At 41.6% G+C, this 16,138-nt stretch overlaps 1 protein-coding gene across 1 annotated transcript in view; it reads left to right on the forward strand.

The window, feature by feature from the left end:
• Positions 1-2,764: 2,764 nt before the first annotated feature.
• Positions 2,765-16,138, forward strand: part of DGKE (diacylglycerol kinase epsilon) — a 30,757-nt gene continuing 17,383 nt past the window's right edge. Inside the window, exons 1-3 of the mRNA XM_047757499.1 lie at positions 2,765-2,967; positions 3,533-4,009; positions 15,161-15,320. Of these exons, the coding sequence (XP_047613455.1) occupies positions 3,555-4,009; positions 15,161-15,320 (615 nt within the window). The 5' untranslated portion in view covers positions 2,765-2,967; positions 3,533-3,554. The remainder of the gene's footprint in view (positions 2,968-3,532; positions 4,010-15,160; positions 15,321-16,138) is intronic.

A 16,138-nucleotide genomic window follows, 5' to 3' on the forward strand; every position in this document is an offset into this window, starting at 1 on the left:
GTTAGCTCAGCATCTATGATCTACAAAGCAGGCAACCCATGGTGGATAAAAAAAATAATTACTATTATAATAATAATTATTAAAATGATTATTCATAAATAATATAAAATATTATAGTTTATTATATAATACAATAATTTTATGTTTTTATATATTTTATATTTTATAATAATTAAAAAATATAATAAATAAAATAATGAAATAATAATTATATATAAAAATAATAATTATGATTGCTTTTAGTGGAATAAAAGTGTTTTCCTCAGACATGGTAATTTCTATTAGTCTGTCCCTATACTGGTAAAATTTCCAGATAATTTTCTCTCAGGAAAGAGAAATTATTATTCCTTAAAAAAAAAAAAATTCCCATAAGCTTAAACTCTTGACACCCTTTAGTTAAATGTGAGAATCAAAGGAAATAATCCTAAAGAGTATTGGTATATAATAGCAAAATATTAGAAACAATTTAAATAACCAGCAACAGAGATAAGATACAAAAACTGTGTATTTATAGAATGGAATATTATGCAACCATTAAGTACAAATTTATTAAAAAAATCATATGAAAGTTATTTTGTAACATTAAACGAAAAAAATAGCCAGAAAGAGAATATATCTACTATATGATATCTACGAAAAAGTAAACCATTGTTTCCATCCAAAACAATTGGAAGAAAACAGGCCAAAATGTTCCAAGACAGGGTATCTTTGGGGTGAGAGATGGATGATTCTTTTTCTACCTTATTACTTTTCTGTATCTTCCAAATGTTCTACGATGGGAATTGGGCGGGGGTGCGGAATCCTCACTGTTTTTGGCAGCACCTCCGCATATGGAAGTTCCCAGACCAGGGATCAAATCCACACCTTAGCAGCAACTTAAACTACTGCAGTCAGATTCTTAACCCACAGCACCACAGCAGGAACTCCCTTACTTTTTAAAAGTTATATATATATATATATATATTTTTTTTTTCCCACTGTACAGCAAGGGGGTCAGGTTATCCTTACATGTATACATTACAATTACATTTTTTCCCCCACCCTTTCTTCTGTTGCAACATGAGTATCTAGACAAAGTTCTCAATGCTACTCAGCAGGATCAAAGTTATATTATTTATAGTATAACTTTTATAATATACCTTTTTATAAACATAATATTTACTTATATTTAAAAGCATATTTTGTTACTTTTCCAAGTCTAAGCTAACAAGGGCTCAGCCTCAGCTAGGATTGGTGAAAGACGAAGAGGAGTTCCCGTGGTGGCTCAGCAGAAATGAATCTGACCAACATCCATAAGGACACCGGTTCAATCCCCGGTCTCACTCAGTGGGTGAAGGATCCATCGTTGCCATGAGCTATGGTGTAGGTCACAGACTCAGGTCGGATCTGGCGTTGCTGTGGCTGTTGTGTAGACTGGCAGCTAAAGCTCCGATTGGAGCCCTAGCCTGGGAACCTCCATAAGCCATGGGTGTGGCCCTAAAAATAAAAAAATAAAATAAAAAATAAAGGTGAAGACATTTCCATACATGTGCAGGCTAACAGAGCAGAAGGGAAGCTTTAGAGATCTCATCCAACCATCCCATGTGACAGGTGAGGGTCTTGAGGCCCAGAGAGATGGCCTGACCTGCACATGAGACTCAGTTAGATGTGGGAGGGCAGGGGTCTGATGCTGGCCATCCTCTCAAAGCCATTTAAGGCTCATCCAATTTCACCACGTGCCCCCCCTCCACCGACCTTCACAATCTAGATTGTCTAATATTTCAACATTGCTACTCAAAATATGTCATGGGGACTATTAGCATCAGCATCCCTGGCCCAGTTACTAGAAATGCAGACTTTCTGGGAGTTCCCTGGTGGTCTAGCAGTTTAAGCATTTGGCATTGTCACTGCTGTGGCTCAGTTTCCATCCTTGGCTCGGGAACTTCTGCCTGCCACGGTCACGGCAAAGAAAGAGGGGGAGAGAAGGAGGGAGGGAGGGAGGAAATGCAGACTCTCAGGCCTCTTCCCTGAAAAGGGGAATCAGAATCTGCATTTTAACTAAATCTCCAGGGAAAGTTTCTTAGAAAAGTAACAAAACAAGAGAAAAATCTCTCTTTGATGGTTTAGATTCAAGCTAACTTGGATGATTAAGTTAAATAAAGGGCTCTGAGTCCCAACATTGACTTTGCGCCATCAAGCATGTTTCTCAACCTCTCTGTACCTGGTTTGCCTCATCCATAAAAGGAGGGTGATAAATTTAGCAAGGCGCCTAGTAAGTGCAGAAATGGAAGCTGGGATGCAGTAAGCCATTACGAATGGCGCCAATAAATTCTTCCTGTAGGCATGTTTCAACAGGCCTGCCGCTCTGGGAGAGCTGGTGCTTCTCGCAAGTACTTGGCACACAGTAAGTCCTCAGATATTATGTGTTTAATAAGTAACTAGCGAGAGCGGAGGTGACAGGTATCAATTTTTTGCCTGGGATTGTCCCATTCTATTAAGATATCAAACTCTCGAAACTTCCAGTTTTCTCCTTTTCAGTGTTTAAAACCGTACCAGCTCCCACCTCTCCCAGGCAGTAAGGAGAAGGGCTAATGCAAACTTAACTCCTACTGTGTATATCATTCATGTTAGAACATTCTATGATTAGACTTAGAGATCTCAACTCACCATCAGCTCTGGCATTCCCACCTTATTGTTACCCAGCCCACAGTTCTCCCTAAGCCACGCCCACAGATCCACCCCTCTCGCTCAAGCTCCTCCCTCTCCCCCAAGGCCCCGCCCCCTACGGCCCCTCGGCCTTCTCTTCGCACCTCCCACCTCCGCTGAGCCCCGGAGCTCTCGCCGCAGGCCCCGCCCCAGCCCACCGCCCCAGGGGGGCCGGCCTCTTCATTGACGTCGGTCCCTAAGCCTGGCAGGTCTAGCGGAGCCGCTAGGACGGAAGGAAGGCCCGAGGCCTGGCCCACGGGCCGCGCGACTACCCCAGACGAGGTAGGGCCGGAGGGGCGGGCGCGGCGGAGGCCCTGGTCCCCGAGGCCTCGCGAGAGGGGCGGGACTGGGCGGTGGGCTGGGGCTGGCCGGCGGGAGGCGGTGCCCGGCCCGAAGTGGTCGGAGATGTGTTTTTGCTTCCCGGCGCCTGGGGGAGGAGAGCAGGCCTGGACTAACCGTTACAGAAGCTGGCCGGCGCCGCGCGGCCCACGCGTGCCGTCGCGCCCAAAGCCCAGAGCTTCACGCCAGCTCTTCCGTGCGGAGCTCCCCATATGTTGTGATTGCACCCTTTCCGGTGCCGGGGGAGGTGAGGAGGCGGCGGCCGGGGCCGAGGGGGAGGGAGGGGACGAAGCGTGACAAGCGCTGGGTGCCACCCCCTCTGCGCGGCAGGTCCGCGGCCCGGCGACCCGGAGCCTCTGGGGTTGCCCTGCGGAGAAGAAGGTGCGCGTGCCGCTCCTTAGAGCGAAACCACCTGGACAGACGGCGACCTCAGGATCCCCTAAAAGGCAGGGAAGAGGGGGGGACGGGGTCAGCGATCCCAAAGTGGACCTGCCGGTGTTTCTTCTAGTTAGAAATCGACCTTGGAGAAGATGGAAGGGGAGCAGCGGCCGGCACCCTACCAGGGCCTGTTCGCGGACGGGCACCTGGTCCTGTACACGCTGTGCTCGGTGTTGCTGCCGGTGTTCATCACTTTCTGGTGCAGCCTCCAGCGATCGCGCCGGCAGCTGCACCGCAGGGACATCTTCCGCAAGAGTAAGCACGGGTGGCGCGACACGGACCTGTTCAGCCATCCCACCTACTGCTGTGTGTGCGCGCAGCACATCCTGCAGGGCGCCTTCTGCGACTGCTGCGGGCTGCGCGTGGACGAGGGCTGCCTCAAGAAGGCCGACAAGCGTTTCCACTGCAAGGAGATCATGCTCAAGAATGACAGCAGGGCCCTGGACGCCATGCACCACCACTGGATCCGGGGTAATGTCCCCCTGTGCAGTTACTGTGTGGTTTGCAAGCAGCAGTGCGGCAGTCAACCCAAGCTCTGTGATTACAGGTACGGCCTTTGTGGGTACTGATTGTTACAGAATGCTTGGTGGGGTCAGGATTCTACGAGTGGGCATAGAGGCCTGCTTTGATCTCCACAAATGGCCTAAACTGCCCACTTTGAGGAAACAAGCTAATAAATAGCCCTGATATTGCAGATCGAGGCAGCTTGGCAGAAGTCATTTGTGAGATGGTGCATCTAGGCTACACTCCTTAGCCAACCTGCCGTTTTTGGTAAAAATAAAACTTGGTTCTTGACTTTAATCCAGGCAGTCTAAATGCTGCCTACTTTGTAGGCACTGTATGTTATATCCTAGCTTTTGTTACTACTGATTCAGGCTCCATTTTGCATAAGGAAAAATGAAGTATGGACAAATTATCTTTTCACTAGAGTCACAAGACTGATTCATCTTGTGTGTTGCATTGTGAATGTACAATGAAAACAAGTTTCATTCCAGGTCAGCCCTTTAAGTATCTAATATAGGTTTGGTGCCCTAGTGAAATATACTCTAAAAGAACACTTAAAGTGATATTCCTTTTGCCAGATGATCTTTCAGGACTTGTAGCATCTTAGACAAGTGACTTTAAACCAAGAATAATTTAATAGCTTTTAAATACACACTGGACAGCACATTGGGGTACTTAAACATTGTCTGAAAACAAGTGACGGTGTCCTTTGCACATGGTAGATATTGGTAATAAAAGGGGGTGCTGCTTTGCAGGGGGTGCTGCTTTGCACTTTATCTCTTTGAACTTATTTTACATTTGAGAGAATTGTAGTTCAGCGGGTTTTACTCAGTGGTAAAGTAGAACTGGCATCCAGCATTTCTAACTCCCAGGACAAGGTTAGGAATACTAACCCCCCCACCTTATCTCTGCCTTAAGACTAGACATCTTCATTGTGATTGGCCTGTTTCTGACAAGTTGAAAAGTCCCTAAACATATTTAAGAACAGAAATAGAACTTGCATGAGATAGCAAGTTACTTTTTTTTGTTTCTGTTTTATTTTATTTAAATGTTCTTTTTTTGGAATTCCTGTCATGGCTCAGCAGAAATAAATTTGACTAGTATCCATGAGGATGCAGGTTCGATCCCTGGCCTCACTCATTGGGTTAAGGATCCAGCATTGCCGTGAACTGTGGTGTAGACTGGCAGCTATAGCTCCGATTCAACCCCTAGCCTGGGACCCTCCATATGTCGAGGGTGCGAAGACAAAAAAATGAATAAATGAAAGTGCTTCTCTTAAATGAGCATGGTCTAATAGTATCCACATTTATTTTTAAATCTTAAATAATTTTGCACATCAGATATAGACTTAAAAATTTTCCAAGAAATATATTTTAAATATCTGCAGTTTTATAACCATTCATTTTTATGTTCTCTCTTTCAAATTTGGATCTCCTTTTGCCATCGGTGAAAGCTAGGTTATCAGTGTCTTTAAAAATTTCATAATTCTCTCCCTAGGTAAGCTTTAGTCTTAGAGGATTGAGATTAGTTGGAAAGAGGACACGAATTGAGTATTGTTTTATTTCCTCCCCCTCTTTGTGTCTGTGCAAAATTGGATTAAAATGGCTTCTATAAATATCTTCATTGCATTTCGTATACTTCTTAAATAATCACAGTGCTCTAATTCTCCAACCAAATGGTCTTTCTAGAAATGCATATCTGATGGAGTCCCTGCTTGGTTTAAAACCCTTCAGTTACCCACACCACTTGTGCTGATGGCCTTTCAGTATAAACTCCAAATGCTTAACCTGGCACACGAGGTTCTCATGCTCTTTGGACCCTGCCTGCCCCTCTCGTCTTACCCGCCACCATCTGCATTCAGCTTTATGCACCAGCAACATCAGGCTAGTTGTGGTTTTTCTTAAAATATCAAGCTTTTTCCGACTACCCTTCTTTTCTTCAGGGCTTAAGTATCCTCCTCCTCACTAGCTGCTAGGCATCCTCAGTGACTCATCTCGTGCCCTTTCCCCGGGGATCTCTTCCCTTCTACTCACCCCCTGCCCCTGTTTTTCCCAGACCAGCAGCATCACTGTCACTCAGTGACTTGTTAGAAATGCAAATTCTAACACAGATTTAGATTTAGCCCACAAAGATAAAAATAAAATACTTGCAATATCTGAGACATTCTTAGACCAAAATATTATGTATTATTTATAATTCAAATTTAACTAAGCATCTTCTATGTTTCCTGGCATGGCTAACCCCACTCCAGACCCACTGAATCACGAACTTGCCCTGGGGACCAACAGTCTTTGCTTTAACAGGCTGTGCAGGTAATTCTGAAGTTTAAGAATCACCGCTATATTTACGCACTTTTTTTTGGCCGTCCCATGGCATATGGAGTTTCTGGGCCAGGGATCTGATCCCAGCTGCTGCAGCAACTCTGGATCCTTTAAGCTACTGGCTGGGCCAGGGATGGAAGACACATCCTGGCGCTGCAAAGACACCGCCCATAAATGTCCATTTATGTACATGTTAAACATGAGCCTTTGTCCTTAAGTGTGTATTCTCCCTTTTGAGCAGTTAATGTTGTGGTAATAGCTTATTCCTCGTTAGCTTGTTCTTACCAGCTACTGAGCAGTCTGTTCCCAGCATGCTAGAACCTCTCATCCATGGTTAAAATTGTTCCTATATAATTTAGGAAGTGTTTAGCATTCCCAGGAGAAAAGAGGCCAGTGGCCTGAAGTAGTATGTATTCTGCAATGTTCTGATTTATTTCAGCCAAGAATTTCATGCAGGATTGCAATCTGCTATGACCTTCTGGAGGAATGAGAGATTTTGGAAAAAGAAACAAAATAAATACTTAGAACCTTTAAGTAGAAACCAGACTGTCCCCCTCTGGATTTGATCCAGCCCTGGGGAGGGCTTCTTCTATGTCTGCGTCACACCCTTCCGTGTCACTTCTTCATTGTCCACGTCCAAGATTTCAAGTGTACTATGAAGACTGTTCAACAAGGTTGCATTTCCGAGGGCCATAGTGGCATGACTGTAAGGCCTGCAGCCCAGTTAAACTCTGCAGAATAAGTGACAAAGGCCTTTTAATTTATACTCATTCAGTCATTATTTATTTTCACATATTAAGCATCTGTTTTGGGCCAGGCACTGTGCTGGATTTTGGTTTTTTTCCCTGTAGACTTTTCTGTGTTTTCCTGCCTCTACTCCAACCCTGACAGAGTATGTCCACATTTAACATTATATCTGATCACTCCTGGTTGCTTCTTTTGTTTCTTCTAACCTCTCTTCTGACTAAAATAGGAAACTAAGTTCTATTTTTAAGCATTCGTTACACTTATTTTTTTTCTTTTTTTTCAGTGTTTTTGTATTTTTTTGTAATGATTTTTATTTTTTGCATTATAGCTGGTTTACAGTGTTCTGTCAATATTCTGCTGTACAGCAAGGTGACCCAGCGACATGTACATGTATATATTCTTTTTTCTCACTTTATCAGGCTCCATCACACAAGTGACCAGACATAGTTCCCAGTGCTATACAGCAGGATCCCATTGCTTATCCATTCCAAAGGCAATAGTTTGCATCTGTTAACCCCAAATTCCCAGTCCATCCCATTCCCTCCCGCTCCCCCTCCCCCTTGGCAACCACAGGTCTGTTTTCCATGTCCATGATTTTCTTTTCTGTGGAAAGGTTCATTTGTGCCCTATGTTAGATTCCAGATATAAGTGATATCATGTGGTATTTTTCTTTCTCTTTATGACTTACTTCACTTAGTATGAGAGTCTCTAGTTCTGTCCATGTTGCTGCAAATGACATTATTTTGTTCTTTTTATGGCTGAGTAGTATTCCATTATGTATATATACCACATCTTCTTAATCCATTTATCTGTCGATGGATATTTGGGTTGTTTCCATGTTTTGGCTGTTGTGAATAGTGCTGAAGTGAACATGTGGGTGCGTGTGTCTTTTTCAAGGAAAATTTGTCTAGATATATGCCCAAGAGTGGGATTGCTGGGTTGTGTAGTAGTTCTTTGTATAGTTTCCTAATGTTACATTTATGAAATAAATCTTTGTTCGGTATAGCATTCTGTCTCTCATTAAGAAAACTTTGGGTAGTTCTCTGATGGCCTACTAGGTTGAGGCTCCTACGTTCTCACCACTGTGGCTCTGGTTGCTACTGTGTGGAGCAGGTTCCATCCCTGGCCCAGGAACTTCCACATACTGCCTGTGTGGCAAAAAAGAAAAAAAAAAATACAAAACAAAAACCAAGGAAGAACCTGAAATAAACATTTCAACTCCCATTTTTATTTTATTTCCTTTTTTTTGTCTTTTCTGGGGCCACACCCACGACATATGGAGGTTTCCAGGCTAGGGGTCTAATCAGAGCTGCAGCCACCGGCCTATGCCAGAGCCACAGCAACACGGGATCCGAGCTGTGTCTGCGACCTACAACCACAGCTCATGGCAACACCAGATCCTTAACCCACTGAGCAAGGCCAGGGATCGAACCCACAACCTCATGGTTCCTAGTCGGATTCATAACCACTGAGCCATGATGGGAACTCCACAACTTTCATTTTTAAAAGAAAGAAAGAAAACTTGTTGGTTTATATTATATTTATATACATATGTTTGCTTTTTAGGGCCCTTCCTTAGCATATGGAAGTTCCCAGGCTAGGGGTTGAATTGGAGCTGCAGCTGTTGCCCTATGCCACAGTCACACAACATGGAATCCAAGCATGTCTGCGACCTACACCACAGCTCACGGCAACACTGACTCCTTAGCCCACTGAGCGAGGCCAGGGATCGAACCCACAGCTTTATGGATATTAGTAGTGTTCTTAACCCACTGAGCCACAATGGAAATGCTTCAAAGCCTTTTTTATTTATTTTAAAAACCCTCTCATCTGTAAGTCCTTTTCTTCATTATATCCCAAACACACACACACAGGCACACACTGTCATTAATAAAACAAAGCTTCTGACTTATAGAAGGTAATTACAGTAGCAGCTTTAGTCTAGGCTTTGTTCTTAAATTTTATGATTATGTGTTCTCTTGTTATGTGTTTATTCATTTTGTTAATTATCTCAGCCAATGAAAGATACCAAATCATCTTCGGGAGCAGAGGTAGGCAAACTTGTTCTTGTAAAGAGCCAAAACTAAGTATTTGGTTTGTCATAATTGCTTTCTACAGACCGTCACAATACAAAACTAGCAGTAGACAGGACATAAATGAATGAGGTAGCTATATTCCAATAAAACTTTATTCACAAAAGTAGGAGGCAGATGTATTTGTAGTCTTCCATCCCTGTTCTAGTAGCAGTTTCATAGATGACTTCTCAGCTTCGGATATAATACCATTGCCTCCTCCAGCATACTAAAGAAGAGAGCTGTTGTGAACAGGTCACTTGAGAGAAAATAATAAGCAGTATTTCCAGTAGAGCTTCTCTACCCATGTGAACTTTTTTCTTTAATAAAGCAATCATACTCCTACACGAGAATGACACATAGGGTAATATTCTTTGTCTTCACAAGTTCCATGATTATGTTCATTTTGTCAAAACTCAGCAAATGTACATACATTTCATTGTACATAAATTTTACATCAGGAGTGCCCGTCGTGGCTCAGCAGTTAAGAACCCAACTAGTATCCATGAGGACACACGTTTGATCCCTGGCCTGGCTCAGTGGGTTAAGGATCCATTGTTACCATGAGCTGTGGTGTGGGTCGCAGATGCAGCTTGAGTCTGGTGTTGCTGTGGCTGTGGTGTAGGTCAGTGGCTACAACTCCTATTTGAGTCCTAGCCTGGGAACTTCCATATGCCTACACCACAGCTCATGGCAATGCCAGGTCCTTAACCTACTGAGCAAGGTCAGGGATTGAACCTACGTCCTCATGGATACTAGTTGGTTTTGTTAACCACTGAGCCATGACGGGAACCCCCACAATTCACTTTTAATGAATCAAAAATAAGATAGATTAATGGATGGGTAGAAATGCAACAAAGCAATTACAATAAGATTTTAATGCCAGGAATTCCCATTGTGGTGCAGCAGAAAGGAATCCAACTAGGAACCATGAGGTTGCAGGTTCAATCCTTGGCCTTGCTCAGTGGGTTAAAGATCTGGTGTTGCCGTGAGCTGTGGTGTAGGTCTCAGACTCGGCTTGGATTTTGCATTACTGTGACTGTGGAGTAGGCTGGCAGCTGTAGCCCCAATTGGACCCCTAGCCTGAGAACCTCCATATGCCATGGGTGCAGCACTAAAAAGCCAAAAAAAAAAAAAAAGATATTAATGCCAGAATATAGATGGTGGGTATACTTGTGTTCCTATTAAAAAAAAATTTTTAATGCAAAATGTTTAGAAAAGCAGGGAGACTGCCCTTGTTTTTTGGAAATGCTTACTGTCATATTAAAAGGTGAAACATCATAAAGTCCACAATTTACTTTCAGATGATTCAGCAAAATAGGAGTTTATTTTGAAAAAGAGAAGGCAAACATGGGAGAAAATGTTAATTAAGAATCAGAGTTAAAGGTTAGTTTAAGGGCATTCATTTTGCTATATATATATATATATATATATTTTTTTTTTTTTATTTTTTTTTTTTTTTTTAAGGACCGTACCTGCGGCACATGGGGCTTCCCAGGCTAGGGGTCAAATCGGAGCTACCGCTGCTGGCCTACACCACAGCCATAGCAACTGCAGATCTAAGCCAAGTCTGCGACCTCCACCCCAGCTCACGGCAACACCAGATTCTCAACCCACTGAGCAAGGCCAGGGATCAAACCCACAACCTCATGGTTCCTAGTCGGATTCATTTCCTCTGTGCCATGATGGAAACGCCTCATTTTGCTATTCTTTTGACTTCTGTTTAAAATTTGTCAAAATAAAAAGTTGGGGAAAGAAAAAAGCTCATAAACATTCAGAGACATGATAGGTAAAACTAAAATATCAAGACATCTTATTTTCCCATCAGGTTTGAAATCTCAATCTAGTTAAATACGAATTGCAAAATATGTACAGAGAACAGATCTTAATTTTGATCATGGTATTGCTAAGAATCAATATAGTGCTGAATAAGGAGTAAACATTTTGGCTTTACCCTTACGGAACAAAGGCTGGTAGTAGCCATCATCTTGGTTAAAAGTCTTTTCTTAAATTTATGAGAGTTTAGTAAATGATAAAAATGGCACATAACGGAATAGGAAAGATTATAAATCTGCTAGAACTAGTGCTCTTTGAAGGGCAAAAGTTAACTCCTCATATCACACTATACAACAGTATCACACTCTGTACCCAAATAAACTCCAGAGGATTGAAGCAGGGGTTTTTAGTTCATAGATACGGTTCTAGGAAGCCTGATACTTTCATGAGATTGTCAGTGGAATGTGTATGAAGCCCCAGAAGGTTAAAAAAATCAACTGAATTCAGGGAATAAATATGAAAGCTGAATTGTGAGGAGAAATAGGTGACTATCTAATCTGGAAAGGTAAAGGACTTCAAAGCATGAAAGCATTTAAGTAAACCCCAAAGGGAAATACAGGTCTGTCTAGCAAAAAATAAACTTGAGAATATTAAAAACAAAACAGTAACTGATCTAAAAGAGGTTGATATGAGATCTCATGACAAACAAAAACCAGAAACAGAGCATGGCCAAGAAGGGCAGACTTGGGGTTCAAGGGGGGTCGGAAGGGAGGGACAGGCATTTTGGGGGTTTGGGGGGATACAGACTGTTATATCTGGAATAGATGGGCAGTTGGATCCTGTTGTACAGCACAGGGAAATGTGTATGATTGGGTCACTTTGTTGTACAACAGAACTTGATAAAACATTCTAAATCAGCTATCCTTTAATAATAATAATAATAAAATGGGAAAAAAGCGGTTGATATCCTAAATAAATAAAAAGTGTATGCAGTTATTAAAACCTAGCAAAAGATGAATACAAGTTAACTCACAGAAGGCAGAAAACTATTCAGCTTCACCTAGTGATCAAAGACCTCCAAATTAAAACAACAAAATATCTTTCTGTCCATCAAAGTATCCAGGAAAGGTGTCTAAGTACTAATCAGCAGTACTAGCAAGTGTTAAATGTGACCGACACTTTTTCACATGGGTTGGTTATCAGGCGTACTGGACAGACATCTCAAGAACCTTAGGAAAACACATACCTTTTGGTTCAGTAACTCCTTAGATTCCAGGAAAATAATGTCATTTATATTTAAGGTTGTGCATCATGTTTTTTATACTTAGAGAAACTATCTAAATGGTTTTTCAAAGGGTGGTTTTAAATAAATTATGGCATATCCATATGATGTGATATTATACATTCTTTACAAACCATGTTTTTTTTAAAAAGTCCTTAATGGCATAGGACAGAATTCATGATACAATTTCCAAAGAAAAGTACTGTCCAGATGTATCCTTAACCTAAAAAAAAAAAAAAATAGACTATAAAACTGAGAGTAAACATATCAAGAAGAGTATCTCTGGATGACTTTTATGCTTTTCCATATTTCCTAAATTCTCAAAATAAGCCAATATAATCTTACTTAAAACACAGTTTTAAAAATTTATGCATGTAGTTCATGGATATATTCTGCTATTTAGAAACTCAAGCAGTACAAAAGAACAGAGTAAAATGTGAACATTATGGAGTTCCCGCTGTGGCACAGCAGGTTAAGGATCCAGCCTTATCTCTGCAGAAGCTCAGGTAGCTGCTGAAGTGCCAGGTTCGATCCGCATGCCACCTTCAGCGGGTTAAGGATCCAGCATCACTGCAGTTGTGGCAGAGCTTGTAGCTGTGGCTCAGATGCCACCTCTGGCCAGGAACTTCCATATGCTTCAAGTGCAACAACAACAACAACAAAAAAGTAAACGTTCTTCCTTCCAGAGGAAAAAATTGTGAAATTATTTTCAATAATTCAGATTATTTTCAACAATAATACACTATTTTAAAGTTAATAGTAGAGCAGTACATAGAGGTGGTATATTTTGGCTGCACAAGCAACCTAGTGTTCCTCAAGCTTAGGTTGAAAGCAAGTAAGTTTATCATGCAAGTAATTTTACAGTCTTCCCTTTAACAGATCACACAGATAATTTGGATTTCAGCAGTATATAGGACTCCTGAGTAAATAGCAGTAATTTCTTGACAAATCTGAGCATCCTACTGGGAAAAAAACAACCTTAAAATAGAAGTCCAAGAGAGCCTTGGGATGAAGGAGTGTTTATCCGCTTTTCTTCAATTTTATTTATTTAATTATGACCATTGTTTTCTGTTGGCCTGTGTTTGTCTGTATCCTCAGATCTGCTTTATCTGTGACTGGATTATATACTTAGCAGATTAATAATAGAAACTCCCGACCTTTACTAGCACTATTTTCTGCTTGTTTCACAAATTCATTCAAACATAGAGTCAAACATAAATGTCTCTGTACTTCAGGTGCAAACATAAAAGTTAGTTTATATTAACTGTCATTAAGAAATTGACTATGGGGGGGGAGGGGGATGGACTGGGAATTTGGCGTTAACAGATGCAAACTATTGCCTTTGGAATGGATAAACAATGGGATCCTGCTGTATAGCACTGGGAACTATGTCTGGTCACTTGTGTGATGGAGCCTGATAAAGTGAGAAAAAAGAATATATACATGTACATGTCGCTGGGTCACCTTGCTGTGCAGTGGAAAATTGACAGAATACTGTAAACCAGCTATAATGGAAAAAATAAAAATCATATTTAAGAAAAAGAAATTGGAGTTCCCGTCGTGGCGCAGTGGTTAACGAATCCGACTAGGAACCATGAGGTTGCGGGTTCGGTGGGTGAAGGATCTGGCGTTGCCATGAGCTGTGGTGGGTGAAGGATCTGGCGTTGCCATGAGCTCAGTGGGTGAAGGATCTGGCGTTGCCATGAGCTGTGGTGTAGGTTGCAGACGCAGCTCAGATTCTGTGTTGCTGTGGCTCTGGCGTAGGCCGGTGGCTATAGCTCTGATTCGACCCCTAGCCTGGGAACCTCCATATGCCGCGGGAGCGGCCCAAAGAAATAGGAAAAAGACAAAAAAATAAAAATAAAAAAAAGAAATTAACTATGGTGCAGTGGGTTAAGAATCCAACTGCAAAGACTCTGATCGCCACAGAGGTGCAGGTTTGATGCCAGCCCAGCGCAGTGGGTTAAAGGATTCAGTGTTGCTGCAGGTGCAGCATAAGTAGAGCTGCAGCTCAGATTCAGTCCTTGGCCCAGGAACTTCCATATGCCCTGGATGTGGCCATAAAAGGGAAACAAAAAGAAAATAACTATTTTCCTGTATTTGCTACAGTGCTCACAGATGGCTGTAAATCAGGTTTTTTAACTGACCCTGAAGAGCGCTTCAAGGACCAAGGCCAGTGGGGCATTTAAGCATCAAGGCCTTTAGGCCTCACAAACTGTTCCAACCAAAGCACAAACAAATAAGACACAAACCCCTTGTTCTAGACCAGCTTTTGTTTATGTGGATTATATCTACTAATATTTACCATATCGTAACTTACAACTGAGAAATTGTTTAAATAGTCATTTCTAAAATAACAATAATGGTCAAATGTCTTATGAAAATAAGTGACAACTTAGAAGATTGACATAGTTTTACATTTTTGGTACTTTTCTTTGACGTGGAAGTCAGCTAGAGTCTCCTGTCTGCTGCTGCATTCAGTCTGTTGATTTAGGACATATCACATAGCTTCCAGAAAACTCCACTGTACACTTTTGAGAGTACAAAGGTGAAATAACATTACTTTGTCATTTAAATCATTTTAACCTCAGGGCATTCTCTGCTGACCTAAAGGGCCGAGGCTCCTGCATTCCCACCAATGTGGCTCTGGTTGCCTCTGTGTGGTATAGGTTCGATCCCTGGCCCAGGAATTCCCGCATACTGCCTGTGTGGCAAAAAAGAAAAAAAAAAAAAAACTTAACCTCAGAGGCTCCCTGAAGGGATCTTCCCCAGATCACACTGTAAGAACCACTGTTAAATGAATCTGCCAAATGTTCAACTTTATTGCTCTATTTTCAGTGCGCAGATACAATTGTAAATCTTTTATTTACCAGAGTTTATGCTCATTGGTGATGAAATTACTGTTTTAATTTTTTTTTGATAGTAATGATTGGTTTGCAGATAAGTAAGATAATGGTTTAAAGCTAATATTTGTCTTTATATCTTCCTTCCCTCAGGTGCATTTGGTGTCAGAAAACAGTGCATGATGAGTGCATGAAAAGTAGCTTAAGGAATGAAAAGTGTGATTTTGGAGAATTCAGAAACCTCATCATTCCACCGAGTTATCTAACCTGTATTAATCAGATGCGTAAAGACAAAAAAACAGATTATGCAATGGTAAGCAGAGTTTATTTTTCCTCATATTGATTGATTTCCAAAAAGTGTGTGAAAACAGCTGTGTGTGTTGCGGGGAGAATCACTAAGGTAAGCATGGCTAACCATGCGCACTTCCTAGAGATGTGCCACAGATTTTGGCTCTTGAGTTCTTTAATGTCCGAAGGGAAATTGGAAATGTGGTGTTGGTGGTGCCTAAACCACTGCCTGCATCCAGGTCATTTAAGAAGCTTTTTAAAAATACAGACTCCTGAGCCCACCTCCATCACCACGTTTGGTTTAGTAGTTCTAGGAGTTAGTCTCAGGAATCCGTATTTTTTTAAAGTCTTCACATGATTCTAGTGAACAGCCAGATTGGGGATTCATGATTATTGTCAATGAAAACAGATTTTCCTCACACACTGTTCTAAAAGCATTTTGAGAGATATGTTTATATTGCACATTAGATGCTCCCACAAATAATGGTGAACATTAAAGCTATTGACAGCACTTTGCAGTATGTATGTGTGTGAAAATTGAAATAAACATTATCTTTCAGTTTTTATGTAGCTCTTAAGGAGGGAATAACTAAATTTACACTTATTTTCTATTTGAATATGCCAAAGTAGTTGAACTGCTTTGTTCTAAAATAAATTGTGTTTTTTCCAAATCAGGATTTTATATCTTCTTATGGAAGTTCCCAGGCCAGGGGCTGACTCCAAGCCATAGCTGAGACCTATGTCACAGCTGCAGCAATACCAGATCCTTTAACCCACTGTGCCAGGCCGGGGATCAAACCCACACCTCTGCAGTGACCTAAGCTGCTGCAGTTGGATTCAGAA

This window comes from Phacochoerus africanus, chromosome 14, assembly GCF_016906955.1.
Source record: "Phacochoerus africanus isolate WHEZ1 chromosome 14, ROS_Pafr_v1, whole genome shotgun sequence".
In the NCBI taxonomy this organism is placed as follows: domain Eukaryota; kingdom Metazoa; phylum Chordata; class Mammalia; order Artiodactyla; family Suidae; genus Phacochoerus; species Phacochoerus africanus.